We start from the raw sequence: 15,864 nt of genomic DNA, 5'->3' as shown, positions 1-15,864 counted from the left end.
TGAGTTTTACCTTTTAAAGATCCAGATCTTGGCTCTTCTGCTTTAGGCCTTTAAGGACCGTAAGGAATCTAGCCCTTCTTTAATGAAAGTAGCTCTGGAACTTTTTCTTGGTTCTCAGTCAAAGGATTGTGCTTTCGTGGGCCGTTTCCCGTTTTCTTCTGCTCCAAAGCATTTTTCCTTATCTTGCCGCGCACCTGTGTCCTAAAGCCACTCCAAACGCGTTTCCAGTCTTTTACAGACCGGACTGGCGGTCCAGATGCATTCAGCATTCAGAAAGATGATGGTCTCCGAGCCGCCGAAAAGGTGCTTGGTGGTTACCGAGCAGTGATGGGCAAAAATTGCTGGGATAATTTTATATAATACGGTGTCCGAGCTTCGCCAGGAGAATTCGCCCACGCAGCACTGCTCGGTGGTACATAATACAGCATCTGTGTATCTAAAATTAAAAAAATTAAGCATTTTAAAAATCGAGCAATAGGACGAAAACGGTTTTTAGGTTAGTTTTCTAACCGTTTGAGTTTCTTTAATTTTTCAAACTAAGCTAGCAAAATTATTGCTTTATTCTCGATTTTTTTTAAAATTAAATAAGTAAAATTATATTTCTTAACGTCTGTAACTCTTCTACAATAAATCGTTTTAAAATCTAAGACTGTCTAAAGTCTAAATTTGTTAAACCTAAACCTAGTAGACTGTGCAGAGCTTTAACTCGTCGAATGTTTTGACCAAAAAAGGCCGTGTTTTGGGATCAGCTGGTTCGCAGCTGTTGATAAATTATTTTGTCACATTTCTCCCACGAAATTCGTCATCATCCGCGATAAATTTCAGTTGAGCACTCCTCCAGAGCTTCCTCTCTATCTGTTTCCCCTGTTTGCGTAATATTTCACTGCTGTTCAGTGCTCAGTATCAGTTGTTTTGCATCCCGAAGGTGATCAGAGGTCACAGAAAATCGTTATTTTTTTGCTGATTTTTCCTAACTTCCCCCACCGGAAATGTATAAACAATCCGGCACGAGATTACAGAGTCTTCCAAAGGAAGCAATAAAGGCATTTATAAGTTCCTTCGACACTGTCCTGACGGATTGTGATGGTAAGAAAGCTTCCCGGAAGGTGATTTAACCAGGAGTTATAATTCGTGCTTGTCCTTACAGGGGTCATCTGGTTGTTCAATGACGCCCTCGAGGGTGCTCCGAATGTCATTAATCGCTTCCTGGAGATGGGCAAGAAGGTCTTCTTTGTCACGAATAACTCCACAAAGACAAGGGATGAATTTCTCGTAAAAGCTCGTCAGTTGAACTTCAACATCCCGCGCGATGGGATCATCTCAACCGCTTACCTGGTTGCTCAGTACCTCAAGAGTCAAAATTTCACCAAGACCGCCTACGTGGTGGGCAGTACAGGCGTTGCGCAGGAGTTGGATGCCGTTGGGATCAAAAATATTGGAATTGGGGTGAGTTCTTGATGTTCTTGAGTTGATCTGGAAGTCCTGGATTGAGACATTTAAGCTCTTCTCCCAGCTCTTCTGGATTTAGGAGTTCAATGAATTTTTTTGCAGAATCATTGTGATTACAATCAGCATTTTTTACATGCTCTCTCCTTATCGTCTTTTAGTAGAGGCGTGATATAGCATGCAAACATAGCCAGGTTGATTGCCTTTGGCTCATTTCTTTTTACGAGCATGATAAGAAATTTGGATGACTTCTAAGTTTTGAGATGAAACTAGAAGACTTTGAAGACCTTTTTCATATTTTTTAATTTTTTCTTAAAGAAAAAAAAATGATTTAGAACGTTTCGAATGTTAGAAATCTTCTTCATCAGGTCCTTATTAAAGGATAATATCGTAGGGTTATCTTAAACTTGATTGCTATGTACAATAGGTAATATTCAGCACTAAATCTGACTTAAGTTTTTAGGCTTCTATTTAAAAAATTAAAAATTAAAGGCCTTAGATTACTTTAAGCTAGGTCCTAAAATTCTTTGCTAGGCTGTAGATTTTTAATTTATCTATTTTAAGATAGCTTTGAGATGTCTAAACTAGGCCTGCTTTTTTCCCTGGTCCCAAAAACTTTAAGTTAGGCTAAAGTTTTTCAAGCTAAATCTAAGACTTTAAGTCTAGTTTAAATTTTTAAACCTAGGTCCGGGATTGTAAACTGAGCTTAAGTTTTATTAAACTACCCCTAATACTTTTAGCCTAAAATGATTTAGAACGTTTCGAATGTTAGAAATCCTCTTCATTAGATCTGTCGAAGGGTTATCCTAATCTCCGTTGCTAAAATGGGTAAAATTCAGTACTAACGTTTAGCTTAAGTTTTTTTGGTTAAGGTTTTTAGGCAAGGTCTAAGATTTCTTTAAGATAATGTAGATCCAAAAATTTAAAGCTAATTTCTAAAATTTCTAATTTTTAAAGCTAATTATCTTTCATTAAACTAGATTTATTAAGCTTCATAGCCTAGACCTATGTTTTTCTTAGCTTAGATTGAAAGTTTTTTTTTTAATAATACTTCAGTTTTTAAGTTAGATCCTAAAATTAGTCTTCTTAATTAGTCTAAGCTTAAGTTTCTTAAGCTAGATCCAATTATTGTGGTCTAGGCTTAGATTTTATTAGGCAAGACCTGAATCCAAAAGAATCCAACAGTCGTTAAAACTTTGAAAGCAGGAGTAAAAAAAGTTTCTTAACTAGAATTAAGTTCTTAAGGCCTAATTCAGCCTTAACTTAGCCTAATTGAAACCTCAAAGATTTATATTGTCAAACAATTTGGCCTAAACACGTATTAAGTCGGACTTAAGTAGTGAATTTTACCGAATATCTTCAGGAATAGCATCTTGAAGGCACTTATTAAGAACAAGAGTTAATAAACTTTGCTTAGAACTTCATACTTACCAAAACAACCAGAAAATTCTTTAGATCAAAAAAACTACATTCTTGATATTAGCTGTGTTTCTTTCAGACACAGCTTTTGTGTACCGAGCAAAATCGAAAGTCGTCAGATCGGGCTCAAACTTGGGATGAGCACGAATTAGGGTCCCCACATTCCAAAAAACGTATGCGCCAAAAATTTTTTTTCCGGCCGTCCGGCCGTCCGTCCGGAGTTCAGAGCTAAATTGCAAGAGAACGGTAATAGATAGAGACTTGCGGTAAACGGCAAAGTTTAAATATCGACTGGAAGACATCCGATAATGATGTCAAATTTTACCCCCCACCCCCGCGTCCGCCATTTTGGATAACCTCAAAATTTTGTTTTCGCTATATCTCAGCCCCTGTAATAGGTAAAAATCTGAAATTTTTATATGTTGTAGGGGACATCAAGAGCTTTCCAACGATACCTCATTTTCGAAAATCGGTCAAGCCGTTTAGTCAATATGGCCGCCACAATTTTTCATCGAAAATCGACCATAACTCGAAAACGGCTTGACCGATTTTGATCAACCCGGGGTCAAATGAAAGATCTCAACAAACCCTACAACTCTCTAGAACATCCGAAGTTTCAAAAGTGACCGCTAGGGGGCCAAAAATCAAAAACAAAATTTTCGATGAGTTTTCGATGAATATTTCGAAAACGACGACATAATTTTTTTTTTCATTTTTTGATATGTTGTAGCTGATCATATTATCTAGCTTCATGCCAAAAATGAAGAAAATCTATGGATCCGTTCTCGAGATATAGCCTTCCAAAGTTAGCATGTCATATCTCGGGTTCTACAAGTCCGATTTCGATCAACTCAAGCGCAAATTAAAGGTTTCGTGAAACCCTTCAAATGTCTAGAACATTGCAACTTCGAGAAATGACCGCAAGAGGCGCTAAACTCAAAAACAAAGTTTTCGAAAATTTCGAACACGAATTTTTCGAAAATGGCGACATAAATTTTTCTCATTTTTCGATATGCTATAGCTGACTTCAATACCTTTCAAACAAAAAAAAATTTATGAAAATCTATGGATCCGTTCTCGAGATATAGCCTTCTAAAGATTTATTAGGGTATGACTGTTCTAATTTTCCCTACTTTGCGCGTATGTATTTGAATTAATTCGCGTCTAGTTTGCTCTCACAAAATTGGTACACTGAAAGAAACACAGCTCTCGTAAGCTTGGTCAGCTTACCAGTACATTTTTGCATTCTTTCTAACACAAAATTTGCAGCCTGATGTCCTGCAAAATGGCCTGGCGAGCTTTGTGAATGAAGAATTGAAGCCAGATCCAAATGTTGGCGCTGTTGTTGTTGGCTTTGATGAGCACTTCAGCTTCCCAAAGCTCATTCGAGCTTGTAGCTATGCTGACAACCCAGAATGCCTTTTTGTGGCCACAAATACAGATGAGCGCTTTCCACTGCCACATTGCGTAATTCCTGGGACCGGAAGCATTGTCCGGTGCGTGGAAACAGCAGCTGAGAGGAAGGCTTTCGTAGTTGGGAAGCCAAATCCCTTCATGTGTGAAACACTAATCAGGGAACATGGCGTAGATCCCAAGAGGACGTTAATGATTGGAGACAGGTGAGCTCTGACTTCAAAGTTTCAAAAAAATCGTTTCTGCTGATTTTCTAGGAAGCCGTTAACCTTTCTTAAGGACTGTTTAGGACAGGATTTAAAACCTTTATTTTCCTCTAATTTAAGGTGCAACACAGATATCCTTTTGGGTGCAAATTGTGGTTTCCAAACCCTCCTGGTTGAGACGGGAATCCACAAAGAGGCAGACGTACAGACCTGGCTAAAATCATCTGATCCTGAGGAAAGGAAACTAGTCCCTGATTTTATAGTTTCAAAATTAGGAGATCTTTTAGATTACCTAAATTAGGAATGAATTAAATTTTTAGCTCCCAAAGCAATAAAAAAATGATTTTTTTACTACAGATATTTTTTTTTCAAACATTTATTGTCTACAGCTTTTTTTATTTTAATTATTTTTTGTTCAATCTCTCTGTTTTACACTAAAGTTTTTTATTCATTAAATATAGGTATATATTTTTTTTTAATATTTATTAACTCCTTTTATAGTTAGAGGAATCCCCGTGGGCCTTCCAGTATACAGCTAATCAGCTACTAAATCATTTTATTTTATTTTTAATATTATATTTTCTTACCAAGCGTTTTGTGGTCCCTCTAACATTAAAACAACTATTAATATTTTTTTTCTTATTTAATAAAACATTTTAGTCGTAACGGTCGTAACGTCTTTTACGAAATTCTTTAAAACTGTAATAAACTCTTTATGGACAATTAAAGAATTTTTTCAAGCATTTCTTTGGTTTGCTTTCTTGGGGAATCACTGGGCTGTCCCATAAAGATCCGGAGTGATTTTAAGTTTTTTTCTTATATTCGTTGAGATGTTAGATGGTACAAACTCTTATTTTTTTTGTTTTGCAAAATAATAAATCAAGATTTTTTTCTCTAAAATCTTTCAATTTTATTACATTGAGTTGTCCAATATTTATCCAGGTATTAATTAAAAGTTTCCAGCCAAATGGGTATAATTATGGGACACGCGAATACTTCCACAAAATTCAAAAACAAATTCCGTTAATTCGCCATGTTTTATTTTGTGATCTTATTCGATCTTCTGTTTCAGTTTTTCTTGTTTCATTCACGCTTCAATTGGAAGTAAATTAAGTTCCTAAAGCTGATGATTTTGGGAATCTTGAACTCCGTGTGAGGTACGAATACCAATAGAACAAATTAATCATGAGAAAAAGCAGCGGAAAGACAATCCTCGATGCACGATCAATCTTTGAAACGGAATTAAAACGCGGCATCTGTCGTCTGCGCCGCCTCTGCCTCCTGACGCTTCCTTCAGCGGCAACTGCTGCAGAAAAGGAGCTTCTTTGGAAGGTCACTACAAAAGACAAAAGAAAGCAAACATTTTAAGAATTATTCAGCGTAAAAGGACGCTTTGTAGGTTAGCCAATTAACCTGTTCCAGCTGGGCTAGGTGTCATGGCGTAAATCGTGTCCTTTTCCACACTCTTTCGGCAACAGAGAATCTCCAGGAAGGATCTTCGTGTTGTCTTCGTTGGCGTTGGGGGGATAGAGCACACAGACAAGGGGATAACCTCAAACATACTGGCGCCATTTGAAACATTAACCGTTGCTTGTTGCTTCGCCTTAACTCCGCCTCCACTCTTCAACGGAGTCCTCTCATCATCGCTTTCGCTCTCTGAATCCGTGTTGAAGTCTTCAGCGCTGAAGTAGCATTCACCAGAGCCATACTTTGTGAAGTAGTGCACAATGGCAAACTAAAAGGGGCAAGATTTTAAGGAAAATGAGAATTCAGAAAGATTCTTAACCCTTTCGCATTCATTTGGTCGTATGCTAATTCAAACGTTAAGCATTATATTTATTTGACTTTAAATTAATTAAATTGATGTTCAAAATAAATTGTAAATGCGTTAATTTTTCGTTCAAGAATTGAAGGAAGACGTTTTGATGGAGAAATGTCTTCTGAGAGCATCCATAGAACAAAATATCGAAATGAAAAAATCGTATGTTTCTACAATGTTTCAAGATGACGCTAAGAGTTCAACTTAACCTTATCGTGTTCACATGAAACATGAAAACATTGACACAAAAGCATCCTTTTTATAACGATTTATATTATATGAATGCTCTCATTAGAAATTTTGGAGTTAAATCATATTCCTTAGCCTCATTTACGTAAATTCAACGCATTTTCACTTCTTAAAACAATGAAATTAACCCTTTCGCGTTCAAGTGAAACATTGAAATATGCGTTCTTTTTATCACGATATTTATTGTGTGGATGCTTTCAGAAGACTTTTCTCAGTTTGAACGTCTTCTTTGGCTTCTTTTGCGTGAAATTGATGGATTTTGTAATTTAGAAAACAACAAAATTCATTAAAAAAATGAAAAAATAAAATGTTTCACGTTTGGGACCCAAAGAATGCGAGTTTTGTTTAAAACAAAACTCTCTGCTTTCAAAATTTATATCAAGCAATTAAACGGTTTTTTATTTTAAAAAAAACGAGAATTTTTTTTTTCAAAATTCAAAATCAAACGTTTCTTTCAAACAAACTCCTCTTTCTAACGTACCTGAAGGATCGTTGCGAAGATAAAGGCAAAGGAGAGAAAGACAAAAAAGTCCAAAGCCGTGGGGTAGGGCACCTTGGGCAGATCTGTGCGTGCTTCCAAGCCCAGGAAGGTCATTGTGAGGACTGTTGTGATTCCCAATGAAACTCTATCGGCTGTTGCTTCACGATTCAGCCAAAAGGACACCCACGAGAGCACGACGAGCAGGATGCATGGTCCGTACACTTGAATGAGGAAGTTCCCCATGTGACGCTGCAGATGGAAGTTGACCAACAGCATGGAGTATTCAGCTGTTCGGAGGGGGGCGAGGAAGGAATTCAACAAAATGTTAATTTGCCATTGTTGGGTTGTACGCAAAACACTTTGTACCGCGTGGACAACAATGAGGGGCGATTCGAGTGTTTTGTCCACCCACACAAAAGAACTTTCACATGCGAATCCCGGAGGATGGCGCATACAATGTGTGTGCAATCCACAGACCCATCCGCCTCCCCCTCGGGGAAACCCAGAGATTCGGTCTTTCCGCATTAATTCAACCACCTAGAATTCCGCTTAATAAAATGGCGCTCAATTCACAGGGAAATTTCTCATTTAAATTGGGCCCCTGGGAAATAATCTCACGCAGAATTTACTCACTTTGTGATGGCCAGGTGTGAGGATGATTGAGAGAGTTTTGCGTTTTATTTTAACAAATAAATTCACTTGAAAAATTTCTGAGAGAATTTTTAGAGGATTCTTTGAATTCTTTTCTTTCATTTTTCAATTGATTAATTACGGAAAAATTAGAAAAAAAATGTCTCATTTTAAAATTTCTAGGAATTTTTGAGGATTCAAGGAATGGTCTAAAATCTTTTCTTTCAATTTTCATTTAATAAATTACAGGAATTGAAAGAAAAATTGAATTTTTCTGACTGAGGAAAATGCGCAATTTTTGAATTTTCCAGGCTGAATTGTTAACTGTTAATCTCTCTAAAATTCTTTTTTTTATCAAAGAATTTAATTCTTTTATAAATTTCTTGTTAATTTCTAAACATCCGTATTACGTCTCTTCCTCCCTGTGAGTATCCTTTTTAAAACTTTCATTGACTTTTCACGGGAAGAGATTTCTGCGGATGACGTCGCTTCTCCCATCAAGCTAGGCAGCATCCTTTAAAGTCTGAGTGTAGGTATTATAGCAAAAGTTCCACCTCCATCGTCACAGGAAGTGCAATAAGCTCTGGGAGAAGCAAGGAAAAAAAGAACTCTTGTGGGCAAAAACTAATCCTTTTTCGCGTTGAAAGATTAAAAAGTTTCTCATTTTCCGCGAGTCTTGAAGTTGCTTTGGGCTGTGTTTTTGGGAAATTGTCACATTTCCCAGAACTTTCTGGATATTTTCTCTTTTCAGTTAACTTTATAAATCGACTACTAACATGACTTTCCTGTCTCTAATCTTCAGTTTTTCTCTCAATAAATAGCGATTTCAATGCAATTCTTCTGCATTCTCAACATTCCAATGGCATCTAATCGTCCATTTTCGTGCGAAATAGACTTTGAAGAAGGATTTCTTAGAGAGATGTATTTGTAGTTATGCAAAAAGAAAATCAAAGATTTACACAAAAGTTTTGAATTCATTGAAATTCAGTGAAAAAGAAAACTTTTGTGCATTAGAATGTTATCAAATGTTTCTTTATGGGACGAAATAGGGGTATTTTTTGGGAGAAACATTCTCAACATTTTCAAAATGGCTTCCTAAAGAAGCGTGCCGCTATGTTTTGCAAGATGGCTGTCTGGATATTTTGAATTAATAACGATTTGATTACGATTTTTAATGAATTTGATGAATTTTAATAAATATTTTAATGGCTTATCGCGGTTTAGATAGTTTTATTGCATTTAACCCTTTAAAATATTTTTGATTTCACAATTTTTTATTTTTTATTGCAGTTTAATCTATTTTTTAACTTCAGTTTACCCTGTTTAATTGCAGTTTTAATTTCTTTGCTTAGATTTTCTTTTTTTTCGTAGCTTAGCCAGTTATGTCACAATTTTACTTCTTCTACCGCAGTTTTCCTTAGTTTATTGCAGTTTTGTTTATTCCTTTTCTAATTTAGCCTATTTTAATGGCTTTTAAAACGCAGTTTATCCCTATTTTACCACAGTTTAGCCTGTGTTATCACAGTAAATCTTTACTTAAATTTTGACATTTTTATCGCAGCTTAGCCTCTTTTACTGGAGTTCACATCGGTTTATTGCAGTTTAATATTTTTCAATGAAGTTTAGCTGCTTTTAACTTAATTTAGTCTCTTGTTATACCTTCTTTACTAAAATAATGTTACTTAATTTTATCAGTTTTCTTTACTTCAGTTAATTTGTTGTTGAAGTTAATTTTTTTACGTTAGTCCACCATCTTTTATAGCAGTTGACTTTTTATTATTGCAGATTTTTCTTCTTTTACCGCCGTTTACTTTCATTTATCGCAATTTTCTTTCTTTATTACCACTTTTTACCAAAGATTTTTTATTTTAAATTAGCTTATTCAATTTTTAATCAATCAAAAAATAAATCGAAAATGTGGGGAAAACAGCTACCAGACGCCTCCATTTCACGTCAATATTGCGGAATTTTATTTTCAAGAATAAAATGTGAATTTCGCATCAAAAACTCACCGATTCGTGCCTTGTGGGTGGGTTGATTTGCCGTATCGCCATGGAGGACGGTATCTGTGACATTCTCAGCGGGACAATCCACTAAATCGAATTGCGAGAGCTTCATATCCTCCGCAATTGCCACCTGGCGCTTCTGGTTCCATCGATAGACGACATCGGTGGTGGTGTAGCCGACTGCAAGGCGCAAAAGAGGATTTGCATGAGAAAATCACGAGCCACACACAAATGAATTTTCCCATACATATGACTCCTCTCTGGCGGATGAGCCATTTGGCTGTTGAGGATTTTATAAATTAAAACTATTACACAGCTTTACCCCTATGCTGCAGACACACAACACTGAATGAAATTGAAAAGGAATTTATGCAATGAGAGAGAAATGTACTGGTAAGCTGACCAAGCTTACGGGAGCTGTGTTTCTTTCAGTGTATCAATTTTGTGAGAGCAAACTAGAATGCGAATTCATTTAAATACGCGCAAAGTCGGGAAAAGTTAAAAAGTCATACCCTATGAAATGTTTGGAAGGCCATATCTCGAGAACGGATCCATAGATTTTCATAAATTTTTTTTTGTTTGAAAGGTCTTGAAGTCAGCTATAACATATCGAAAAATGAAAAAAAAATTTATGTCGCCATTTTCGAAAAATTCGAGTTCGAAATTTTCGAAAACTTTGTTTTTGACTTTAGCGCCTCTTGCGGTCATTTTTCGAAGTTGCAATGTTCTAGACATTTGTAGGGTTTCTCGAAACCTTTCATTTGCGCTTGAGTTGATCAAGATCGGACTTGTAGAACCCGAGATATGACATGCCAACTTTGGAAGGCTATATCTCGAGAACGGATCCATAGATTTTCTTCATTTTTGGCATGAAGCTAGATAATATGGTCAGCTACAACGTATCAAAAAATGAAGAAAATTTATGTCGCCGTTTTCGAGATATTCATCGAAAACTCATCGAAAATTTTGTTTTTGATTTTTGGCCCCCTAGCGGTCACTTTTGAAACTTCGGATGTTCTAGATAGTTGTAGGGTTTGTTGAGATCTTTCATTTGACCCCGGGTTGATCAAAATCGGTCAAGCCGTTTTCGAGTTATGGTCGATTTTCGATGAAAAATTGTGGCGGCCATATTGACTAAACGGCTTGACCGATTTTCGAAAATGAGGTATCGTTAGAAAGGTATTGATGTCCCCTATAACATATAAAAATTTCAGACCTCTAGCTATAATAGGGGCTGAGATATAGCGAAAACAAAATTTTGAGGTTATTCAAAATGGCGGACAGAGGGGTGGGGGGGTGGATTTGACATCATATTCGGATGTCTTCCAGTCGATATTTAAACTTTGCCGTTTACCGCAAGTCTCTATCTATTACCGTTCTCTCGCAATTTAGCGTTGTACTACGGCCGGACGGACGGACGGCCGGAAAAAAAAATTTTTGGCGCATACGTTTTTTGGAATGTGGGGACCCTAATTCGTGCTCATACCAAGTTTGAGACCGATCTGACGACTTTCGATTTTGCTCGGTACACAAAAGCTGTGTCTGAAAGAAACACAGCTAATATATATTTTGAATCTAGAAGAACTCTCATATGAAGAGGAATTTCCCTCGAAGCACGTGCGATTTTTCATGAGCCTGAGGGTTCTTCCTTGAAGGGGAAAGGTGGCAAAGTTTTGTAGGGAGTGTGGGAGGAGTTCTGTCGATATGGGAACACCTTGTAAGACAATTTAATCCTCGAGGAAAATTAATTCAAGAGCAGAAGTTTCGATTTAAAAGGATTTTCCCCAAAACTCCTTTTAGGCATCAGAATTACATCCTGTTCCTTATCCCCGTGTTAAAATTACCAGATGAGGAAATTTTCCCATCAAGAAGTCTCTCTTAGAATCAACGAGAGAGGTGTAGTGGCAAAGAGGAAACATCTTGGTGCTAAAAATTAGCATACACAGAAAATAAAAGTTCGTCGAAAGTTCGTAGAAGGTTCGTTATTTACTCATTGGTCTTATGGGAAAATCAACCTCCAGTTCGTAAAATGGGGTCTCACTCCTTTTTCGTAAAAAGGTTCGTAGTTTTGAACTCCAAATTCGTCAAATTCGCTTTTGAACTCCAAATTCGTAGTTTTCACCTCCATGTTCGTGATGGTTCGTAAATTCCTTTAATGAACAATTTGCCATCTTTGGCTCTTCCGGGAATAAATGTTAAAGATTTTTACCGCCTTTCTGGCCATTTCTGTTCATCTGGGTATTTGATACCATCACTGAACTTCCATATCCTCCTGATCCTCCTGACCAATACTAGATTTTATACATTCCTTACACAAAAGTTAGGAGTTTTTGCCGGATTTGTGGTCGCTCCTCCTTGATAATGATGGAGTGACCTCCGGAATGACGATTTCATCCCCGGATTGTCCCAGGGTTATCAAGTCCTGCGGAAATAGGGGATGCTGGTGCAAAATGGTCGATTTTTCGCCAGTTTTATGGTCACTTCTCCTTTGTAATGATAGAGTGACCTCAGGATTGGGGATCTCATCCCAGAATTGTCACATCCTGGACAAATAGGGGAGGCTGGTGCAAAATGGTCGGTTTTTCGCCAGTTTTGTGGTCACTTCTCCTTGGTAATGATAAAGTGACCTCCGGACTAAGGATCTCATCCCAGGACTGTTACATTCTGGTTAAATAGGGGATGCTGACGCGAAAAATTGAGGTCACTGCAATATCACCGATGAGGTGACAACAAATCCGGCGAAAACCCCAAATTTTTGCACCAGCCTCCCCTATTTGTCCAGAACTTGATAATCCTGGGATGAGATTCCCAATCTTGTGGTCACTCTATCATTATCAAGAAGAAATGACCACAGATCCGGCGAAAACCCCAAATTTTGCACCAGCCTCCCCTAATTGTCCAGGATGTGACAATTCTGGGATGAGATCCCTAATCCCGAGGTCACTTCATCATTACTAAGGAGGAGTGACCATAAAACTGGCGAAAAATCGACCATTTTGCACCAGCATCCCCTATTTCCCCAGGACTTGATAACCCTGGGACAATCCGGGGATGAAATTGTCATTCCGGAGGTCACTCTATCATTATCAAGGAGGATCGACCACAAATCCGGCAAAAACTCCTAACTTTTGTGTAAGGAATGCATAAAATCTAGTATTGGTCAAGAGGATCAGGAGGATATGGAAGTTCAGTGATGGTATCAAATACCCAGATGAACAGAAATGGCCAGAAAGGCGGTAAAAATCTTTAACATTTATTCCCGGAAGAGCCAAAGATGGCAAATTGTTCATTAAAGGAATTTACGAACCATCACGAACATGGAGGTGAAAAACTACGAATTTGGAGTTCAAAAGCGAATTTGACGAATTTGGAGTTCAAAACTACGAACCTTTTTACGAAAAAGGAGTGAGACCCCATTTTACGAACTGGAGGTTGCTTTTCCCATAAGACCAATGAGTAAATAACGAACCTTCTACGAACTTTCGACGAACTTTTATTTTCTGTGTAAAGAGAAGATCTTTGTTGTATAGGAATAAGTTTAAGAAACTCAAATAAACTCAATTTGAATTGATTGATTTTGAATTAACATAAAAACATAATCAAAATTGGATAAATTGCAGAGATTTTAAGCAATAAATCTCTTGGAAAAAAAAATATGTAAAGATGAGAAAACGACGTTGAAAGTTATCTTTGAGATGTTCTACAATTTTCTACTCAATAAAATGTCGATTGAAATCTAAAATGGCGATTGGTTTTCAAAATGACGGTTTTTTTCAAGTAGAAATTTTTGTTTCTGTATGTCTAACTCTGGAATCTTTTCAAAGATAGCTTGGATTGCTTTTGAGTTAAAAATAATAAAATATTTTAAAATTTGTAACGACTTTTTGAGGAATCTGTCTATTTTCTGAGAGAAAAATGGAGAAGTTTGGAAATAAGTGAAGACGAATAACTATTCAGCAGGGAAGAGGGAATATTAAAGCAAACTATGCTGAACGATGAAACAGCCTTCAATTCTCACTTCAAACACTTAAGGAACGCCTAATTAAATCCTTCCGGTTAATTACATCACGTGCCAAAGAACAATAAATATTTCAAATCCTTCTTAACGGAAATTAAGACGAGAGTGAGAACAATGTCATTGGCGAAGGTGTTAAAGAAATCATCAAAAGGAAACTGTTGGACATGCAAGAATTCTTCGCATTAAGGGTATTAAATAAGCCTGTTTGTCTGCTTGTTCCTGCAGTTCTAAGAAATCCTCTCGGAAATTATTTCAAAATGTCGACTAAATCAATTTCAGTTGCTTGTTTTGACCTCTTTTTGGAGCTCAGCAATTCTGTTCGTTTCACCGGATGTAATGTTTTCGAACAGGAGTTCAGTATTCCTCCTAATTTCAAAACTTACTTCACAAGTGGTCTCGTAATTTTCTTCTGTTTTATGTCCATTACGTCAATCTATCGCTTTGCCGATACTCTGGAGAGTTGTACTCTGGCTATCCTTACATTTGGACTATCTATTCAGGGGATAGTGAAGGTTTTCATGATGATCTTGGACATGGAATCAGTGCGCAAAGTACCTAAACTTGCTTCTGACTTTGCCGCTAATTTTGAAAACTATCATGGAGTATGTCGCGTTTTTCAGTGGTACATTGGCGTCTCTAACCGTTTTCGGAAGTACACATTCTTCATGTACGTGGGAACGGTTACTGGAGCCATTGTTTGTGGTCTAGTAGTTGCTGCTGCAACTAATTCTAAGGTTCTACCTTTTGGAGCTGTCCTACCCTTGATTGACCATGAAAGTGACTTTGGCTATGTTATGAATTATAGTTTTTACTTTATTATGTCTATGTATGGTGCTTATGGGCTCTTTGCCTCTGACTATCTCATCTTAACCTCCATGATTATGGCCTGTGCTCAGGTTGATACAATTGCCGTTACCTGTGAGGATCTATCTCAATACCTTGAAGTCTTTGGGACGGAAAATGATGAGAAAGTCACTGATTTGATCAAAACAATCATTAAAACACATCAAATGCATATAAGGTTAGTAGAATGTTAGGAGCTAACGAGTTTGGAGAATCTTTTGGTTCTTAAAGAAACTTCTCTTTTCTTATCAGATTTATGAGACTTTTGCATGAGAGATTCAGCATCCATTCATTTGCCATTATCGTCAGCAGTATGATTTGCATTGCTATTGCCTCTTTCGTTCTCATAAAAGCTTTTTGGATTAATGGTATCCTGATGATTGTTCTATTCTTTTGGCAACTTGTAACCGTCTTCTCAGCCGGTGGTGTCTACATGGCAAGAGTTGAAGATGTTCAGATGAAAATTAACACCACAAGTTGGCATCTTCTGCCTGTGCGGAAGCAAAAGATGTTTCTCTGTATTATTCAGAACTTTCAATTCATCGCAGAACCGTCAGCTCTATCGCTTTTCTCGTTAAATTTTGAAACATTCGTCACGGTAGTATCCTTGAAAATACCACCTTTTACGTCATTCTAATTATCTAACTTTTCAGTGCTTGAAAATTGTCTATCAATTCTTAATGCTCCTTTTCAACTTCTCGGACTAACATGCAACGGAAGACGCCATGACACCCACGCGAAGAAATTCACGCCTCGACACCAACAGCTACAAGTTATTAATTAAGGGTAATATTGAAGGACACTAAATCAGCACTAGAGGCATTACAATAACTTTAATAACTATTCATTTTCAGAAATTCTTTATTCTTCACACTTTTTATTAGGTTCTGAAAAGTATTGTAACTAATTTTGTAGGAAGTTTCTGAAATAATCCAAGAAAAGCAGTAAAAATAAAAAAAAAACAATGATATCAATTCGTTAATTCTATTCCAACTCTTGCGTAGGGCAAAAAACGGTCAAGTTTGCAACTAAATAATTAAAAATAACGGTAAATATATATATATATATAGCTGCAAAGTATAGATTAAGCAGAAAAGGAAATGTACATGGTAAGTTTCACTTACGGGCTGTGATTCTTCCTTCAGAGGCCAAGTTAAATATATGTAAATGCAAAGTCTAATAGATAGCTGCAGAGTATGGATTAATAAGAAAAGGGAATGTACTGGTAAGTTTCACTTACGGGCTGTGATTCTTCCTTCAGAGGTCAGTCTAAGTGTGATATTTGATGAAGATTTGGTGGTGCAAACTCTGGGGGAAGGCTAACTCGCGCAGTG

At 36.9% G+C, this 15,864-nt stretch overlaps 2 protein-coding genes across 2 annotated transcripts in view; one reads left to right on the top strand and one right to left on the bottom strand.

Annotated features, from left to right (window-relative positions):
- The first annotated feature begins 708 nt into the window (after positions 1-708).
- On the top strand, positions 709-5,227 carry LOC129794746 (glycerol-3-phosphate phosphatase-like). The gene is made up of 4 exons (XM_055835600.1): positions 709-1,086; positions 1,148-1,446; positions 4,135-4,484; positions 4,605-5,227. The coding sequence occupies exons 1-4, from the start codon at positions 990-992 to the stop codon at positions 4,783-4,785; spliced, it is 927 nt and encodes a 308-aa protein (XP_055691575.1). The 5' UTR covers positions 709-989; the 3' UTR covers positions 4,786-5,227.
- A 73-nt stretch (positions 5,228-5,300) lies between these two features.
- Positions 5,301-15,864, bottom strand: part of LOC129794706 (gamma-aminobutyric acid receptor alpha-like) — a 117,067-nt gene continuing 106,503 nt past the window's right edge. The window contains exons 6-9 of the mRNA XM_055835553.1: positions 9,676-9,849; positions 7,034-7,320; positions 5,898-6,219; positions 5,301-5,820 (exon numbers count right to left, since the gene is read on the bottom strand). Coding sequence (XP_055691528.1) covers positions 5,594-5,820; positions 5,898-6,219; positions 7,034-7,320; positions 9,676-9,849 — 1,010 coding nt within the window. The 3' untranslated portion in view covers positions 5,301-5,593. The remainder of the gene's footprint in view (positions 5,821-5,897; positions 6,220-7,033; positions 7,321-9,675; positions 9,850-15,864) is intronic.

Source organism: Lutzomyia longipalpis, chromosome 4 (assembly GCF_024334085.1).
Source record: "Lutzomyia longipalpis isolate SR_M1_2022 chromosome 4, ASM2433408v1".
Lineage (NCBI taxonomy): Eukaryota > Metazoa > Arthropoda > Insecta > Diptera > Psychodidae > Lutzomyia > Lutzomyia longipalpis.
Note: the sequence above shows the minus strand (reverse complement) of the source record. Positions and strands in the feature narration are given on the sequence as shown.

Coding starts and splice junctions, on each gene's coding strand:
- LOC129794746 (XM_055835600.1), top strand. CDS start 990: ATGTATAAACAATCCGGCACGAGATTACAGAGTCTTCCAAAGGAAGCA. Junction 1,087..1,147: donor TGTCCTGACGGATTGTGATG/GTAAGAAAGCTT, acceptor TTGTCCTTACAG/GGGTCATCTGGTTGTTCAAT. Junction 4,485..4,604: donor ACGTTAATGATTGGAGACAG/GTGAGCTCTGAC, acceptor CTCTAATTTAAG/GTGCAACACAGATATCCTTT.